Here is an 18,173-nt window from a genome sequence, read left to right as displayed (position 1 = left end):
GGCTATGCTACCGCTAACTCAGTGACTCTGGAAGTTACGTAACTTCAGTGAACCTCTGTCTGTGAGGTGTGGGTAATAATACTTAACCTTGCAGGGCGATTTTGAGGAGTGAGTCTAGGTGATACATGTAAAGCAAGCTGCCCTGCTGGTACGCCTTCATACAGGGTAGCTTGTTAAAAAATGTTGCCGTGGCACCTGGGACTCAGGATCCCATGCACAGGTTTGTTTCATTATATGTACCTTTCATCTCTTTTCTTTTTTGCATTTAGAGTATTTTCTAGTTATATTCAATAGGTTGCGGTTACGTAGATTGCTATCGTACTTGGGACACTTAAAACCGGGAGAGACCCCTAAGTGTGTACAGTTTTTTCTCTTTTAAGTGGATTTCAAATTGCCCATTTGCAAAATCCTTTCAAGACTCCTCGGCCGAGACTGCCCCATGAAGAGTTATTTCCCAGCAGTGTTTTGGAGGCAGTGCACTCACTGGGCACAGCGGAGGGTCGGGGAGTTCAGTTACATTTCTGGACCACTTCCTGACCCCACTGCCTGCCTGCCTGCCTTTCATTTCTCTTTCATCTTGACTCCTGAGCTCCTGGCCCCTGGCATCCCTGGTTCCCCTTTCTGACATTCCCCAGGGCATCCTGGTAGTCTGGAGGGATTCTTACCCTCCCAACACAGGATGCCCTCGGGAAACCAGCAGTGAGTGTCTGGGAGTTCATTGAGAACTGTTCTCAAAGTCTCTCTGTTGAGCGTGGAATGTTATTGGTGTGGCTAGCTTCTTCATCTGTGGAATGGGGATAGAATGCCCACGGGCGGGGCACCCACAGTACCAGGGCCGTGTGAGGGGTATTAAGTGTCCTAAGGGGGAGAAAGTTTGCTCTAGCAGATGGGTTGGGCAGAATTCCGGCACAGAGTAACATGCTAAAGGTTCTGAGATGTAGTTCCTCAGTAAATACACTTCTTAACCGAAGTTTCCTAAGCAGACTTGGTCTTGGAACACCTCTCTTTGGGAGCACCGGGTTTACCTTCCAGGTCCTCAAGGACGCACTCCGGTGTTATTACAGACCTTGCTTGGTGTCATCTGAGTCCCAGGCTCTGGTGTCAGCCAGGAGATGGGCTCCTCTGCTTCAGACCTCTGTGTGGACTTATGTGTTCTTAAATCACGTCTCTTTAAGCCAGTTCCCACTCCCCAAAGCCTGCAGCCTGTCAGGCTTATTGGCGGAATACAGAAAACCTAGGTAAAGGAGGTGACGGCCGTGCCCACCACTTCTCTGTGTGCTGCTTTAATTTCTTTTTGCTCTTCTCTTGTTGTGGGTCCTAGAGTTGGTTTGACATCGTCTTATTCTGCCTCTGCTCTGTCTTCCCTGTTCCCAGCTGTGTGTACTTGGTATAGAATCCATACACATTCCCCCCTCCCACCCCTCTTCTGTGCTTGCCTCGCTTATCTTTTCCTCTTCTATTTCTCAAGTGATTCTGTGTTGGATTTGGGGGTTGACATCAGTTGATTAAAATAAAGAGTTTGTCACCAAACGTCCTTGGCACATAGTATGGCGTTAATTTTACTTTGTAAAAAAATTGATTTTCGTCCTTAAATTGGTGCCCCTTCCGGGCATGGAAGGGGATTAGCACCTGCTGCACAGCAGGAGGGGCAAGGGAAGCTCAATGGGTGTCCCTACCAGAGTCCACCTGTGGCACCCAGGGCCCCCTGGGGCTCACGCTCCGCACTGGAGGGTGGTGAACAGCCATCCGCTTCGACCCCCGTCCTAACCCTCTCTTCTCCCTGTCGCCCCCTCTGCCCTTTCCCCTGCAAGGTTCTGCCACCCTTCACCACTGGCAGCAGTTGGCCCAGCCTCACCTCGGGGGCATCCTGGACCCCCGGCCTGGTGTGGTCACCAAGGGCTTCCGGACGCTGGACGTTGACCTGGACGAAGTGTACTGCCTTAACGACTTCGAAGAAGATGACACAGGTGACCACATTTCCCTCCCGGGCCTAGCTACCTCCACGCCAGTTCAGCACCCAGAGACCTCAGGTGAGAGGTCCCGAGCACGCGTGACTGTCTCAGGCAGCAGGAGTTACCCGAGCCGGCCTCAGGCTTTCCCAGAGGAGATGCAGGAGCCGCCAGCGGCCGAGGAGGAGGAGGGGTCTGGTGAGGGCATCGCGATCACTCCTGTAAACCTGGCATCTCTACCGGAGGCAGAGTTCCGGGCCATTCTCACTTCTGTCCCAAGCACCATCCGTAGTGGCTCTCTGTCTGTAGCTTCTGCTCGTCTGTGTGGGTGATGATGAAAGCATTCCCACTGTGCGGTTCCGTTTTTTAATAGAGTCTGATGCCTCCTTTTGTAACAAATGGGTGCGGCTCCCTGCCCACCTTGGAGGTGCATGGCCCGGTGGGCTCTTAAAGGGGAGCAGGAAAGGCTGCTAAAAAGAAGTGGATTATTGCCCCCTACCCGCCCCGAGCATCAGCTCCCCCTTCCTGTTCTGGCTCTCTCCCCATGTCTAAAAGGCAGCTTCTCGGGTCCCCTGGTGACTTCCAAACTGAGCTGAGCTGAGTTGGGCAGTTTTAGGGGCAATTATGAGTGCTGGATCGTTCAGAAGGTGAATGAGAGGATCTGTTACCTACACGATGCATTAAAATTGGAAGAAGCCCAGAAAGTGTTCAGGATTTCAGAGATCACTTCGTAGATCAGCCTGTTCCCTTTCCTAACTGCAGTGAAGGCGTATGTGTTTTCTTTCCAGCTTATACATGTGTTCAAAGTAGATTTTGTTTGTTTGTTTGTTTTGTTTTTTTGTGGTACGGGGCCCTCTCACTGTTGTGGCCTCTCCCATTGCGGAGCACAGGCTCCGGACGCGCAGGCTCAGCGGCCATGGCTCACGGGCCCAGCCGCTCCGCGGCATGTGGGATCTTCCCAGACCGGGGCACGAACCTGCGTCCCCTGCATCGGCAGGCGGACTCCCAACCACTGCGCCACCAGGGAAGCCCCAAAGTAGATTTTTTTTTTAAGTGTTTTAGCAATACTTCTTAATCCAGCAAACCCTGAGAGGATGTCAGTAAGCTTTTTTAGAGAGAGAACTCTAGATGGATCTGGAAAGAGCACTGGCTGATCTCTGTGCCCACCTCCCTCCACCCCAATATTAAAGATATGACCATGAGGTTGCAGAATTACACATCCTAGGCCTCACTGGGATGAAAAGCTTTGTGCCCAGGGCCCTAGCATCACAGGGTCACGTGGTTTACTATTTACCCCAGACTTCCTGGAACCCCTGGCTGCTTGGGCTGAGGGGAGAGACCCAGAAAACGATGAATTAACCCAATGTCGTCATCCTCATGACATTCCCAAGCCGCCAGATTTGAGGAGAGGCCGTTCATCTTCGTGACTGATAATTTTCGTTCCTGAGAGGTACAACACTCCCCATAGAGTACAGGGCAGGAGAGAGCTGAGGTTCATGGTGGTGTCTCCCATCCCCTGGCCAAGTTCACACACCTCTGGCCAAGGAACTTTTCTTTTTTCTTTGACATAAACTTTAGAGGTATCATCAAGTAAAAAGGATTATTTAGCACCTGGGTTTGTTTATGTCTTATTTTAATTTTTAGCCACTGAGTTACCAGATTAAGCTTGCAAGGGAATGAAAATGCACATTATTTAGGATCTTCTCACTTAAGAAAAGGAATCCTTTTCCCTCTGGAACTGTTACCTCCCTGTGTCATCGGCACTGGTGCCCCTCTGGAAGGCAGACCGTGGTACAGGAGACACTGTGTCTGCTAATTTTGTGGCTGAAGGGGCAGGCATCGTGTTGAGTGTGGTGACCCCTCCCTGCAGCCTTGCAGGTGGATTAGAAGGTGAATCCTGTAAATTTAAAGAAGCACCATTCGGTTTCTCTTGGAGAAGTTGTAGAGAAGGAATAAAGCTTATCAATTCAGCTAAGAATATCTCTCTGAGGACAGAGGGAGCAAGGGGACCAGTTATGAGGAGCTAAGTCCTAACCACTTTCCTTACCACACACAAAGGCGTATCCATTGCTTCTTCCCACCTTCCTGAAACCTGCAGCAAATCCATCCCAGCAACTTGGAGGAGAGGCATGCAAATGTACAGTGGAAACTGCAGAGGAGTCCCAATGGTAGTGTGCAACCAGAAAGAATTATATAGATCGCTGAAGGTAATTTAGGGAAGGTCTGATCATCTAGGCAAAGGTTCTTTCGAACTTGTTTTCTGGGTAAGACTTGGTAAAAGCTCAGTGCAGGAGGGAAAGACACGGACAATGATCTGGCTCTTTTTTCCCTGTGGGGAATGACAGAACCACTTTGATTCTAGGAATGTAAGAAGCACGTCACTCTACATAAATCATCCCAGGGACCCTGAGTGGCATTATGCACACAATCTTGGAGTCACAGGCAGACAGATAAGTTTCAGTGGGAAAGCCTGGGGCTTCCTCTGTCTTGGAATTTGTACCCCCTGCTGGCCTGGTCCCTGCCTTGGTCTGCCCTTTCCCGTTGCCAAACGGCACAGTTCCAGGAGCTGCCATCTGCCTGGGAAGACTTAGTAGGGAGAACCTTTGAAGACAGAAGGTGATTAACCTTTCTTTTTTAATAACTGGTATTATGGGAGGAAATTGGGAAAACTTGTATATTAGGCACTTTTGTCTAGAGCCTGCTCTCATGGAGAAAACATTTTGAGTACTGAAAAATATTTATTAATATATTTTAATGTATTCTTGTGTCATTATTTGATTTTTATAATCCCATGTCTTTAAAAAGGATAAATCCTTGTTATATTTGTAAATAATTTAGATGATTAAAATGGACTATGTAAAACAATTTTTAGATTACAGTTTTACTTTATTTCAGTAATATTTATGTTTCAATTCGTATGGAAGGTGCACTTTTATCAGAAATAGACATAATCTCGTACTGCCAGTGTTCTGAATTTTAGGTATTTATGTGTAGAGAAGAGGCTGCGTGTGGTAAAGGATTAAGGTCCGAGTTTAAAGTCACAGAGTTAGGTCAGCAGATGGTTGGATGGACAGTCCAGGTGAATTATCGTGGATGCCTTGATTCTTAAAGGAGAGACAGGCAGGATTAATGCAACATAGAAGAAAGCAAAGGTCGATTTACTTAATGCTCATACACATGGAGACCATTTCCAGTGGGAGAAATATCCTAAACCAGGCTCCGATAAATCATGGCAGCCTATCTGGCAGTGGTGCTGCAGTGGAGCTGTGTGTCATTTTTGAGGCTGAGTGTTGAAGGCAAAAATCACATTTGGTCAAAAGTGCCCTTGAAAATCCCTGAAGCTGCAGCACTTGGGCCCCCAGAAGCAAAAGCCAAGCACTAGCTGCTTTTGTAGCTTGCTTATTTGATACGTAGCTCCAGGCTCTGTTCAGGAGAGGTTACGTGAAGAGAAGGGAACAGCTGGTGGATGAAAGGAGGCAGACAGAAAGCTCGAGGAACTGAGTATCACTCCAGCCTCCTCTGGGGCAGGGGCTGGTGTGAGCAAAGCCCTGGGTGGGCATCCTGTTGCACTGTCAGTCCCACTGCAGAAGCAGGACCCAAAGGGGCTTGTGAGGGAACGTTGGCCGCGAGGACCTGATGAATGTAGAAGGGAAAGCCTGATACATTCGATTCACAGACCCTCTGGGAAGGTTCCTTCTTATCTCCACCCAGGGAGTTGACAAAGAGATCCCACTCTAGTGAGAAGACTTTTCAACCCCACCCTGGTGTGTAGCAGTTACAGGAGTTTGGTTATTATGGACAAAGCTGGGGTCCGCTCTCACCCCCCTGTATTAGGAGATGCTAAGGAAGCCCTGTGCTCTTGCATCAAAATGTATAGTAAACCAGAACCAGGCCAGTGCAGCCCGAAGTGAAAAATGAATGAAGAATCACATAATTGACTCATCCCAAACAGCACGGAGTCAACCCTGCTTAACATTTCCAGAACAAGCCCGCTTGCTGGAACCGCTTTTTCTATGGAACCTCACCTCTGAAAACCATAGGAGGGCACTGCCGTGCTCCAAGGGGCACTCACGTGGATTGTTGAGTGGGCGTTTGTTTGCACAATGCCTCTTCTAAAGTGGATGGCCCTTGAGGTAGCACGTGGGTGCGCGTTGAGGTTCCGGTGAGTTGTCCAGTTGCGCCGCCTATTGACGCACGGGAGAAGTACGCTCTTGAACAGGCTCTGGTAGCACTAGCTGGATGATGGACTTGCGGCCGCTTAGCCAGGCCCGCTTCCCACACCTGTTGGTGTTTGCCACAGGACGGACATGAAGGCAGAGGGCGCAGGGTCCAGCTTTGTTGGCATCCGAAGAATCCAAAGAGACTCTTGCGTTTGCCCTTTTGATATTTTAACAGCATTCTGAAAAGTGATTTTGGGATTTTCCTGGTGGTCCAGTGGTAAAGAATCCACCCTGCAATGCAGGGGACATGGGTTCGATCCCTGGTCAGGGAACTAAGATCCCACATGCCGCGGGGCAACTAAGCTGGCGTGCCACAACTACTGAGTTCAAGCTCCTCAACTAGAGCCTGCGTGCCGCAAACTACAGAGCCCATGTGCTCTGGAACCGGCGGGCCACAGCTACAGAGCCCATGCACCCTGGAGCCTGCACGCCACAACTAAAGAAGAGAAAACCTACACGCCACAACTAGAGAGAAGCCCGGGCACCACAATTAAGATGCTGCATGCCTCAACAATGATCCTGCGTGCTGCAACTAAGACCTGCCGCAGGCAAAAATAAATAAATATATCTTTCTCTTTTTTGAAGTCATTTTATCTCCTGAAGATATCCCAAGGGCCACCTGAGGGAATTTCTGGTCCTCTCTTTGCCATTCCGTGAGATTGTTCCTCTGTTAAGTCACTTTTCAGATGAAACAGAGTAGACAGCTTGGTGTAAGGGGGACAAGTAGACTTTTTATTTTTAAAAATTTTGCAGGAAACACAAGTTTTACAGAAACCAGGAAGAGATCTTGTGATGTGGTTCACAATCTCTGTGCTAGAAACCTCCCCAGTGCCTATGGGCTGGATGTCTGCACTGGGGACTCAGGGGTCCCTAGAGCTGCAGGACCAGACAGGGGCTGTATAAAAGAAATGCTTAAGAAGCAGAGAAAAAGAGTCACAGGCCCATGTTAAGCCTGGAACTAAGGGCTTAAAAATGTCATCTTGTAATACTGTGTAGTTTAATATCACTTTTATTTTTAAAAAAAGAAAAGAAGCTGTACTGCTGTATCTGAAACTGCCCTTGATTCCCTACCCCCCCAGAGAAAAACACTTGTTAAAGCCACATTAATCCCAAACAGCATTTATGTAAATGATGAAGCACACGGCAAACAAAGGTTTTATGGAGTTTTTCCCACATGGACTCATCATAGAACTTTTTTTTCCAGAAAAATTTATACGCAGAGTTATATAAAGAAGTGATAGAAAAAGTCTTTAGAGCATTTTTCTATGCCCTGAGAGTTTAGTTTTTTAGGAAGAATTCTAAAACATGGCTTAAAAAAAAAAAAAGGGGGGGGGCATGTAGCTGACAGGCAAAGATACGCGTCCCACCTCCACTGTGGTTACTCCTTGAGCAAAAAACAACAAAGTCATTAGAAGCTGGTAAAAAGATGAAAAAAAATAAAGTACTGATGTTTGCAGGGCTTTCAAGCCATGGCTTTAAGCTGGATGGACAATGCTTTTACTTTCAATAGGTTTGTTTTTTCTTGGACAGAAAAGGTCGGCCGGTGGATGCCACTGTTGATGTGGTGGCAGCTACTAGAATTAAAGGAGGTGGGGGGAGTGTGTGTGTGTGTGTGTGTGTGTGTGTGTGTTGGTGAATGAGTTTATAGAAATGGCAGAGCAGATCCAAGTCGTGTGACGGTAGCTTCACACGACATGTTCAAATCAAGAAAAGGGGAAAAATGTCAAGCCATTTTGTTTATTTTGCACAAGTTGGCCACTTCCCGTGAAGAGTGGGAAAAGAATCTGGAAGGCTCTCAGTATGTCACAAAGATAAAAACCCCTTTTTCCAAGATTTTGGGATGGGTTTGTCATTTTAAAGAAAATATTTTAATAAGTTACTTCTGTAAGCCAAAAAATAGCTTGGATGTGTAGCATGGCCAGCATTCCTCTGTCCTCAGAGATCCCCTTGGAAGCCGTGTGTGTGTAGGTCCCAGCTCCCCATAGAGTTCAGTAGGTGCAGCTGCACCCTGACAGCTGTGTGGGCTCCCGGGAGGGCTCTTTTAAGGACGATGCTATGATGGCCTTTAGAGAGAGAAGTTTCTGGTCTCCCGGCACATTCCCAGCCTGGCCTTCCCTGTGGGTGGGGGAAGGAAAGCATCGTTCCAATTGACCGACATGCATGAGCTCGTGTGAACAGATCTCATCACGTGGACGGCCAGGCTGCAAAGCCCAGTCACCCTGCAGGTCCCTGCCAGTATACCAAACTTTATCCGTGTTTCTTTCCTCTTCTCACCATTGGATCCCTGGGCTGCGAGGAGAGCACTGGGCTTTCCTGCCCATCTTCCCTGGAGACCTGAGCCTTCCACCAAGCAGCAGTCAACCTGGTCTGGGTAGCACACTTGCAGATAATCCCCAGCGTGGTCTTCAGGGCATCCAAGAAGGAAGCCCCAACTCACTGGAGACTCAGGGCTGGGCCAGGGCTCCCTCACGACTGGCTGCGGCGGCAAGATCCCAAGCACCCAATTTCCCATTCAGTACCAGGCACCATGTGCCCCCAGAGGAGCACAGCCAGTTAGAGCCATTTACCAAGTGCACCTGCTCTGGGCAGAGAGCACACCGGGGTCGGTCAGAGTGCAAGTGGGCAGGGGCACTGTCCTCCTTATACAGCCCTCTGAGACCCCACCTCGGCTGAAGGGTGTGTGCTTGCAGGTGGCACATTTTAAAGAACAAAAAATCTGCACGGTAGCTACCTGTATGTAGTTCACCAACGTAGATGGTCTTGAATAATCAAGGATCAATTAAGTTTAAAGGCTCTCTTTGACAGATGAGGCTTTTGTACCAGTTTCAGAGCCCATGGCCGGAGGGACAAAGAAAAATAATAAAGGTTAGGGTCTTTTGAGGGGGGGAAATGCAAGTTCATTCCTAAATAAAATATTTGATGAAAGTACTTGGCAGTGTTGATACTTTTGGCTCACAACACTGCAGTCCTCCAGTCAGACCGAGAAAAGGAATGAGGATTTAAGTAGGAAGTCAGAACATTAAATCCAAAACCCCTGCCCTTGGAGGCCCCAAGCGAGCAGCATGCGGTTAACCCACAGCACCTAAGGCAGGGCTTTGGGGTGCAGTGGTGACTGCAGTAGTGAGCGCTCCCACTGAGCCCCTGCTCCCTGCCTAGAGGACTCTGTCAGTGCCTCTTGCTTTGGGAATTTGCTCTCTACTGTTCACAGAACTGTAGGAATCAGCCCCCAGCAGCTCAAGGAGCCTCGGGTGACTCACTGTCTCTGTGTTGTGTCCCAAGGAAGGGAGATGCTGCAGCGGCCCGGTGGGCAGTGGTGACTCGGAGAGCTGGCCGGTCCAGGCGTCCCAGTGGTATTGCGGAGGGGCCGAACCTCTGGCTTTGGCACTTTTGATCCTTGTTGTTGATTTTCCTTGGTCTTCTAAAGCTGTCCATCGCTTCTGGGGAATGATGACCTCTGAATTTTAGCAGCCTTTTCCTATTCCCAAAACCCATTTGCAATAAGATGGGTTTTGCTTCTGCTGATGCAACTGTCTCTCTAAAATGTCCATCTCACACTAACTGTTGCGATTGAAGATCCGATATGTAATGGGGTGGAGAAAGTGAACATGTGTGACCTTTTGATTTGATATTCTGGCCGTGTATTTATTTAAATGGAGTACACTTCTAAGTTTAAATCAAGCCTTGCTTTTGTTTGATTTTTTAAAAAAATGTTCTCTCTCTTTCAACTGTTCTGCCTTAATTACTTCTACTTACTGCACTTTTCTTTCCTCCCTCCCAAATAACCCCTCACGCCTGTTATTTGGAATGCTTTTCTCAGGTTTTTTGTTGCTTTTGCTTCTAGACCTTATTGCAATCAGAGAATCGTGATTGGTTGGTTGCCTTTTCTTCATAGCTTCTAACATTTTTGTTTTGCTTGCAGTCATTTCTCAATTATCTGAGTTCCTAAACCATTACTTTTTTGCTTGAGAAACAAAGATGCATAAAGGCTATTTTTACGTGTGTTTTCCACCCCCCTCCTGCTTTGCCTGGAGCTCCCAGTGGCTGAGAGTTTGCTCTTGTGGCCGTGGTGCTGGCTGCCATGCCAGGGGCCACGGGAGCCTTCCTTGACACAAAGACATGGATTGGACCACAATAATCAGGGGAAACCAGCCTTGCGTAGCTCCTGAGTCACCGCCACCATTTTTGTGCCTTGGCTGTGTCCTGCCTGCCTTCAATTTGCATGTCTCCAATATGCTTTTGTTTGTTTGTTTCATCTGGGTTCTAGTTTTTTCTTTTCTTTTTGTTTTAAGATACAATCACCCGTGTGTGGATCTGTAGGTTCGGGGCACCGATCTCTTCTGGTTTGTTTTCCTTTTCCTTTTTGTCAAATCCAAGAGAAAACTTGCCATAAAGAGCTAGAAGATTCTAGTCCCAGCCTTTCGAATCTTCAGCGTGCTCATGGCCTCCAATATCCTAATCCGTTGTCTCCCAAGGAGGTCTCTGGGGGCTGAGGGGCTGCAGGGGTGGAGTGGGTGGGGAGGGGGGCTGACCCAGACCTCACCTTGCATGCTATTGGGAGCAGCATCATTTTTCCTTTTTTTTTCCCTCTTCTTTTTTTACATTTGAGTTATGAATGAGGATGACCTCTACAATCATGATGTCTCCTGTAGACTCTATTCCTACTTATCCCCTGCCGGCTTTCTGGTGCATGGTCCTAACGCTTCTGTGATTTACTTTGCTCCAGATCTTAGTCTTTCAGCTGCCTTAACAACTCTTTGGAGCTTTCAGAGGAAATAAGTTGAGGACGACTTGTTCTGTCTCATTTTCATCAGAAACCAGACATCCTAGAGATGGCAAGAAAGCAGCCCAGGGGGACTGGTGCTGCTCGCACCGCTGTGTGTCAGCCCAGCCCAGGTCCTGGCACTTCAGCCCCACGGAGAACCCAGGCCCTGGGACTCCTGCCACGTTGTTGCTGAGGCAGCTGAGGCCCCATCTCCCTCCCTGTCGACCACAGTTAGACAGTAGTGGAGCCAGCTTCCTCAAGCCCCTTTTTGTGTAAACAGAAAAGGGAGCCCGTGAGCCTTGCCCTGTTCCCAGGCGCAAGTACCTCTCCCTGCCCTGCACCTCTCCCCTCCCCTTGGCAGAGTTTAGCACCTATTTGCCAATGAAAAGAAAAGTAAAGCAACAAAAGAAGGAAGCCGATTTGGACCTCTGAGGAGGGAACCCAAATTTACCCCCAAGGGCCCATTAGCCCTTCAAACTGAATCCACTACTGGCCAAAGAACGCTGATGGGAAACCCTGTCTGGACTGGGTTGGAAGCTGGAATTCGATGCTCTGCACACCAGTGCTCAAAAGTGTGGTTATTTTTGAGGGACCACCTTCGATCCAGAACATTTGCGTTTCACCTTCCTCGCCCAGATCCAGTTCACAAGGTAGCCCATCGCTTCTTGCATCTGTCCAGGGCCATGCGGGATTTTGACTTTTCTCGTGGGTGTACTTGGATGCAAGGACTATATTTTGTTCCTCCCTTCCCCCCCTCCCCCCGATTTAGCCCACCACCCTGGGAAGTGCATGTCACAGACAAACTCCACCTTCACCTTCACCACCTGTCGCATCCTGCACCCTTCAGACGAGCTCACGCGGGTCACACCAAGGTAAGGGACCCGGCCGGGGGGTGGGCAGGGTGGGGTGAGGTTGAGACACTCCCTGTGAGACTTAACGTTGAGGAAAGCCAAAGTAGAGAGGCTCATTCAAATCTACCCCTAGCCAGTGGAAGCATCTCCCAAGCACTGCAGTCGCCTGTTCTGAGTCCCATCTTTTTTTCTTTCTTTCTTTCTTTTTGAATCAAGACCGCTATTGATTCAGATCCAGCACAGATAGAGAGACCTGGACCCACTTTTAGTTGCTCTTTTATTGGCCGTGGAAGATTCTTACGTCCCTTCTTAACCAGCTGAAGTTTAGGGCACTACCACAGCCCCTAAGTCCAAGTCTGTTGGCTTTTTGCCCCGAAGTTTGTCAGTAGAACGTGTTCTTTCACAGAATGGAGTTACTGAGCCCTCTGGTAGCACTTATGCCTCTGGCGATGGCCCCAGGGGCCATGCATCACAGCCACCCTGTAATGACCGAAATGATAAAACTTGAATGGAACCACATGCCCAGCGTGGTCCATTTCCCTTGGGCACCTCCAAGAAGTGGTAAGAGTTGGTACCATGGGACGAGAGGACTTGTATGGCCTGGGCGGGGGGGGGGGGGGGGGCGGTCTGCTTGGCTGGATTTCAGAGCTTCCAGTAAAAGGGAAAATGGTCTCCCCCAACGTGGTAGCGTGACCCCATCAGCTGACTTCTCTGTGGTACGAGGTGGCAGGGTGAGTGGAAGGTAACTTACGGGAGAGAGGCGAGCAGGGCCAGCTCGGAGGGAGCAGCTGCCCCAAGGAGCACCTTCAATGATGAATAATTCTCCGCAGGTCATGTGAGGAGGACGACGAAGCAGCCCCAGGCCCCGTTGAGCTGAGAGCAGATGTAGGGCAGAGAGTAAGCCCGCGGGCAAGGCAGGGGGTGAGGACACCACCAGCAGGGCCCCATGAAGGAGCTGTGTGTGCACGCGTGGCCGCCACTAACCCACGATGTAGGCGTGGATGTGTCTCTGATTGTGCCTGGCTAACTCGGCCTTGACAACGGATACCCCTAACCTGTCTAAATGCCCCAGTCGCTCCGAGTGCCAGCACTAATACAGGTCTAACCGAGGTTCTCACCGGAAGGGGACCTCTAAATTTTAGCTTGTCTCTCAGTCTTCCTTCCTGCCTCTGGAGAACCCGGCTTCCCTATCCCTCAGCTTTATGTTTGAAGAGATCGTGTTTAAAACCACTGGACAGAGCTTTGCCCTGGGAGAGGCTGGCATCCTGGTGCCCTTCTGACTGTAGCCATAGGACTCAGCACCACACTCCTGCCTTCTTCTCTAAGTCCTTCTGGCCTCGTCAGGGATGAAAAAGCCTGAGAAGTCAGTAGTAAGAAAAGGCTTTTTACCTGAGTTTGAAAGAATGGCAGCTTGAAACAAAATAGAGAATCTCCCTAGGAATGGCTCTGTGAACAAGATTTTAAGTCCAGATTTTTTGGGGGCCCTCTATTGCTTGTAGATCAATTTTGTAGAATTCCACCTGTGCCTTTTTTTTTTTTTTTTTTTTTTTTTTTTTGCGGTATGCGGGCCTCTCACTGTTGTGACCTCTCCCGTTGCGGAGCACAGGCTCCGGACGCGCAGGCTCAGCGGCCATGGCTCACGGGCCCAGCTGCCCCGTGGCATGTGGGATCTTCCCGGACCGGGGCACGAACCCGCGTCCCCTGCATCGGCAGGCAGACTCTCAACCACTGCACCAACAGGGAAGCCCCACCTGTGCCTTTTGAAGAATCCACCTTTTAACCTGAGGAATCTGCTGTGGTTTCTAATCCCATGTTCCTCTGAGTACTCCCGACCCACCAGCATCCCCGGTCCCGAGCTTGTGTGAGACAGGCCTGTTCTGGGTTCCTCACCCTGTGCAGGCTGGCCAGTGGTGAGGTCTCCTGAGTGTGCAGCCAAGTGATGCCTCTGCTTGTACTTGCCCTTGACCTGCCCCTCCTGCAGGAGGGGGCCCTGCTCCACTCATTCCAAGGACCTGCTCCAGAGCCCATCCCCTTCCTCCCCTTTCCCTAAGTTGGTGCTTTGTCCAAGGTATGTGGCCTGTCCCCTGTCAGGCTGGGGAGAGAGGGCTCTATCCCCCGGCTCCCGCGGACCACCCAGCTGCCTGTTCCCAGGGGCACCTGAAGCCCCTGCTGCGTCCTTAGGCAGGTGCCAGGGCAGATCTCATGAGACCGTCAGGAGGGATGTGTTTTCTGTGCCGCTCAGTTGCTCATCTAGCAGCAGCTCAGGGCCTCTGTGCCTGGGTGGCCTCACTCCATCCCTGAAGCAGTTGTTAAAAGCGGGTCTCTCCTGGTTTTCAGGTAGACAGCAGTGCATTCCCCCCTGCTGCCCCTCTGTTATACCTTCTGCCCTAACTCCCTCACTGCTGGATACCAGCTTTTGGAACATAGTGGGTCCTCAGTCAGCATGACATGAGTAGACGAAGGAATCTTTCCACTTTTCCTTTAGTAACCAGGTTTCATACACCCAGTGGGCCTTTTTCTAGGTGGTTCCATAGATGAAGATCTGATAATACGTGACGTGGCTCCCTCTGTCCCAATAACTCCACTCATCAAGGTGGACTTGGGCACCCACGGGAGAAGGACTAGAGGGCAGCAGGGTGCAGAGGAAAGAACACTGTGGTGGGAGTCAGGAGGCCCGGGTCTGCTGCTGAGTTGATGGGCACCTTCAGCCTCAGTCTCCCCATCACCCTAGGGTCCTCCACCGAGATGTCCCACCTGCCTCGGCCATTCCCGGGATAAACTCTCATATCCCGTAGCCCTGGTTAACGTCTTGCCTCAGGGAAGCGGCTACTGGGAAGGAGGGCAGGAATCTGAGTAAATTTGGTAGGGACAGAAAGCCTCTCTGCTGAAGGCCTTCCTCCCCTATCTTTGGGGTCACTCAGACTTGTGTTTAAATCCAGGGTCTTCCACTGAGTAGGTGAGTGTGACGTTGAGTAAGTCACCTAAGCTGAGCCTCAGTTCCCTCACCTGCAAAGGGGACAGTTGTACCCACCCTCTAGGGCTGAAAGAGGGAAATCACATGCAGCTTCCTTAACTTAAACCACGTCCCCACTACGGGGAATCCATGGCCCCTTTGGTGAGAGGAAAAGCAGACATGGAAAGAGGCACCTGGGGAGCCTGGGCTGGGGGAGTCCCCTTAGCATGTCCTAGGCCTGCGCTGCACCCCTGCAGGCGGCTGGCCACGGACTGCTTCCTTGGTGCTCGTGGGCATTTTCTGATCAATGACCTGTCGTCTTTTCTTAATCAGCCTTAACTCGGCCCCGACTCCAGCTTGTGGCAGCACCAGCCACTTGAAGTCCACGCCGGTGGCCACGCCGTGCACTCCGCGGAGACTGAGCCTGGCCGAATCCTTCACTAACGTCCGTGAGTCCACGACCACCATGAGCACATCCCTGGGGCTGGTGTGGCTGCTGAAGGAGCGGGGCATTTCCGCGGCTGTCTACGACCCCCAGAGCTGGGACAGGGCCGGCCGGGGCTCTATCCTGCACTCCTACACCCCCAGGATGGCCGTGATCCCCTCTACCCCGCCCAACTCGCCTATGCAGTCGCCCGTGTCTTCCCCGCCCTCCTTCGAGCTCAAGTGCACGAGCCCTCCCTACGACAACTTCCTGGCTTCCAAGCCAGCCAGCTCCATCCTCAGGGAGGTGAGGGAGAAGAAGGCTGTCCGGAGCAGCGAAAGCCAGACCGATGTGTCTGTCTCCAACCTTAACCTCGTGGACAAAGTTAGGAGGTTTGGTGTGGCCAAAGTGGTGAACTCGGGGCGAGCCCACGTCCCCACCTTGACTGAGGACCAGGGACCTCTCCTCTGTGGGCCCCCGGGCCCCACGCAGGCCCTTGTCCCCGGAGGCTTGGTACCTGAGGGCCTGCCCCTCGGATGCCCCACTGTCACCAGTGCCATCGGCGGGCTCCAGCTCAACAGTGGCATCCGACGGAATCGCAGCTTCCCCACCATGGTGGGGTCCAGCATGCAGATGAAAGCCCCCGTGACGCTCACCTCGGGCATCTTGATGGGTGCTAAACTCCCCAAACAAACTAGCTTACGGTGAGGCTGGGAGAAGGCCCTTCCCCTAGAGGAAACCAGTCTTGCTCTCCCCTCCCTCCCCTCCCCCTTCACTGCACACGCTTCCTCTGCTCTCCTCTGCCCATCCCCTCCTGAGCTAGACAAATCAGCCTCGTGCCTAATGGGGGCAGAGTGGAGACTCTGTAAAATGTGTACATAGGACCTGGAGACCTGTATCTGCCCTGCCCTTCCTTCGAATCCCACGGGAAGCACCCCAGCACCGACATCGCTCTCTTGAGGACTTGGCCCGTGCTGGCCGGGGGCAGGGGCAGCCCGGTGTCTTTCCTCCTTCTTTCCTTTGAGAAGCGTTGAAACCCCCATGTGTGTTCTTATCCCATGGATAGGAAACCAGTGAAGCTGTGGCTGGCTGCCGGAGCCACACATCCTGAGCTGTCACGTAGCACGGTGGCTGTGCCGCCTGGTGTCACTGGGCACCTCGTCTCACCCTCCCTGTAAGAGCGTAAGGGGCCTCCGTCTGCTGCCACGTGCAGCTGCTGTAGCTTTCACGATGGGAGAGCTGTTCTTTCTTTCTTGGGTCCCAGCTTCTTCAAGACCTTCACTGCTCGGCCCCGACGGACGGTCGCTTCTTTTCTTGAGCTGTGACTTTTTCTTCTCATGCCTTCAACCTGAATTCATCCCTCCGTGTTTTGTAATCCACCGTCGGGCCAGACGTCTGACCTGAAAGAGAATGTATTTACACTCCTGCTGCCCCGTTTGGCAGCCCCTGTGTGTTCTGTGTGATTTGTTTTATTTTTTTGCTTTTTTTTTTTTTTTTAATATATGCAGGGAAGTAATGGTACTAGATGGGAAGTCGCAGTGAATGTTCTCTCTGTGGTTCTGTGGCACCAAAATACAAGTTTCAGACACACCAAGCAGCTAATGAGATAGCAGCTTATTTCTGGGACCCAGTGTCACAACCAAATTAAGACCAAGGCGATTTTAACAATAGGATCATAAGGAAAGGGGGTTGGGGAAAGGTGGTGGATGAAATTTTGTCAACAGTAAAAGAGAAGAACCACGGCCAAAGGTAACACCAGACTGGTTCACAGAGAAATGAGGCTTTGGCGGTCCTCTTGTTCTGGTCCTTGTTCTGGACCCTAGACTGGTGAGCATGCTTTCATGTCTGTGGTCTTCTTCTGCAGCCATTCGATGCCCTCAAAACACGTTTTGCCCTCTTGTTTCAGAACAGAGTGGTCCCCAAAAGCCCTTTGTGTCCTTGTGCCACTTTTCATCCTTAGGAAAAGGTAGAGGTGTTGTGAGAAGAACCATGAACAGACAGGGAGTCTGGTCCCATCGCCGTCACTGACTAAGTTTCAAACTTTTATTTATTATTTGTGTGTGCTGTATTTTAAACAAACATCTTCTGTCCTCTCCAGCTCGGTCACGGTGCGCCTGCGGCTTTCCAATCCAAGCAGGTCATTTATTTATTCTGATCTGAGGACTGCACTGCACATCACGGTGCTCTGTGGCCATTTCTTCCAGACATTTATGGAAGGATAACACCATATGAAAATGAAATCGTCATTTGCACCCCCCATTACCCTCCTCCCGCCACCCTTGGCAAAAGACGTATCCTTCAATTGAGTGAGTGTGACCTTATGTCCACTGAAGATACTTTGAGAAAGTCCCCAGGAGCAAGCTTTGGTCCCATGATTTCATACTATTTATTCTCTGAACACGAGGGTGTTGGTTAATTGTGTTTTCAACTCTCCTCGCTGTGGTATGTGTGCACTCACTGCAGGGAACTTACATCTTTTTATTTGAACGTATTTTAAAGCCGTAGGTAGAATAACAAAGGAATATGAAAACCATGGATGGAATGGACCATTTTATGTATTCAGAGAGAGGGGCCACCCATCCTCATAAAGGAAATACCCGTGTAAAAATCAACAATTCGGAGGTTGCAGTATTTAGTATAGTTAATAAATGATCAACATTGTGTACCCACTACCAAAAAGTGTGTTGTAATGCATCCAAAATCAACAATTAAATTTTATTTGCTAGTACCAATAAAATAAGTTCAAATGATGGAAAGCACACTGCTATTCTGATTTGTATTTTGTTCTTTTCATTGAGGAGACCATCTCTATGCAGGACTTGAAGGTATTCAGCTCTTGGGGGAACTGAAACGAAAGTCATATACTTCTGTTGTAACCCACCTTTCTTTTAATGTAATACATTCCCTTAGATAACCTTCCAATCAGACCCTGAAGCTCTTTCTCACTTTTCAGGGCTGCATACTACTCCACCACGTGCACACGCCCACTGTGAATGCATACACACCCCCGTGGA

The 18,173-nt window shown here is 50.2% G+C and overlaps 1 protein-coding gene across 13 annotated transcripts in view; it reads left to right on the top strand.

Annotated features, from left to right (window-relative positions):
* TRAK1 (trafficking kinesin protein 1) overlaps window positions 1–17,910 on the top strand; it is a 104,231-nt gene extending 86,321 nt beyond the window's left edge. For 7 of the 13 annotated variants that reach the window (XM_029243169.1, XM_029243174.1, XM_029243167.1 and 4 more), the window contains 3 exons: window positions 1,812–2,030; window positions 11,701–11,803; window positions 15,069–17,910. In XM_029243169.1, the coding sequence (XP_029099002.1) occupies window positions 1,812–2,030; window positions 11,701–11,803; window positions 15,069–15,867 (1,121 nt within the window). In that variant the 3' untranslated portion in view covers window positions 15,868–17,910. Of the gene's footprint in view, window positions 1–1,811; window positions 6,455–11,700; window positions 11,804–12,612; window positions 13,302–15,068 lie in introns of those variants that run through there. The other 6 variants (XM_029243171.1, XM_029243175.1, XM_029243168.1 and 3 more) reach the window with 3 other exon arrangements.
* The last annotated feature ends 263 nt before the right edge of the window (window positions 17,911–18,173 follow it).

Source organism: Monodon monoceros, unplaced genomic scaffold, assembly GCF_005190385.1.
Source record: "Monodon monoceros isolate NGI ecotype Baffin Bay Population unplaced genomic scaffold, NGI_Narwhal_1 Super_Scaffold_3, whole genome shotgun sequence".
Classification (NCBI taxonomy): domain Eukaryota; kingdom Metazoa; phylum Chordata; class Mammalia; order Artiodactyla; family Monodontidae; genus Monodon; species Monodon monoceros.
This window is presented reverse-complemented; position numbering and strand designations above follow the sequence as displayed.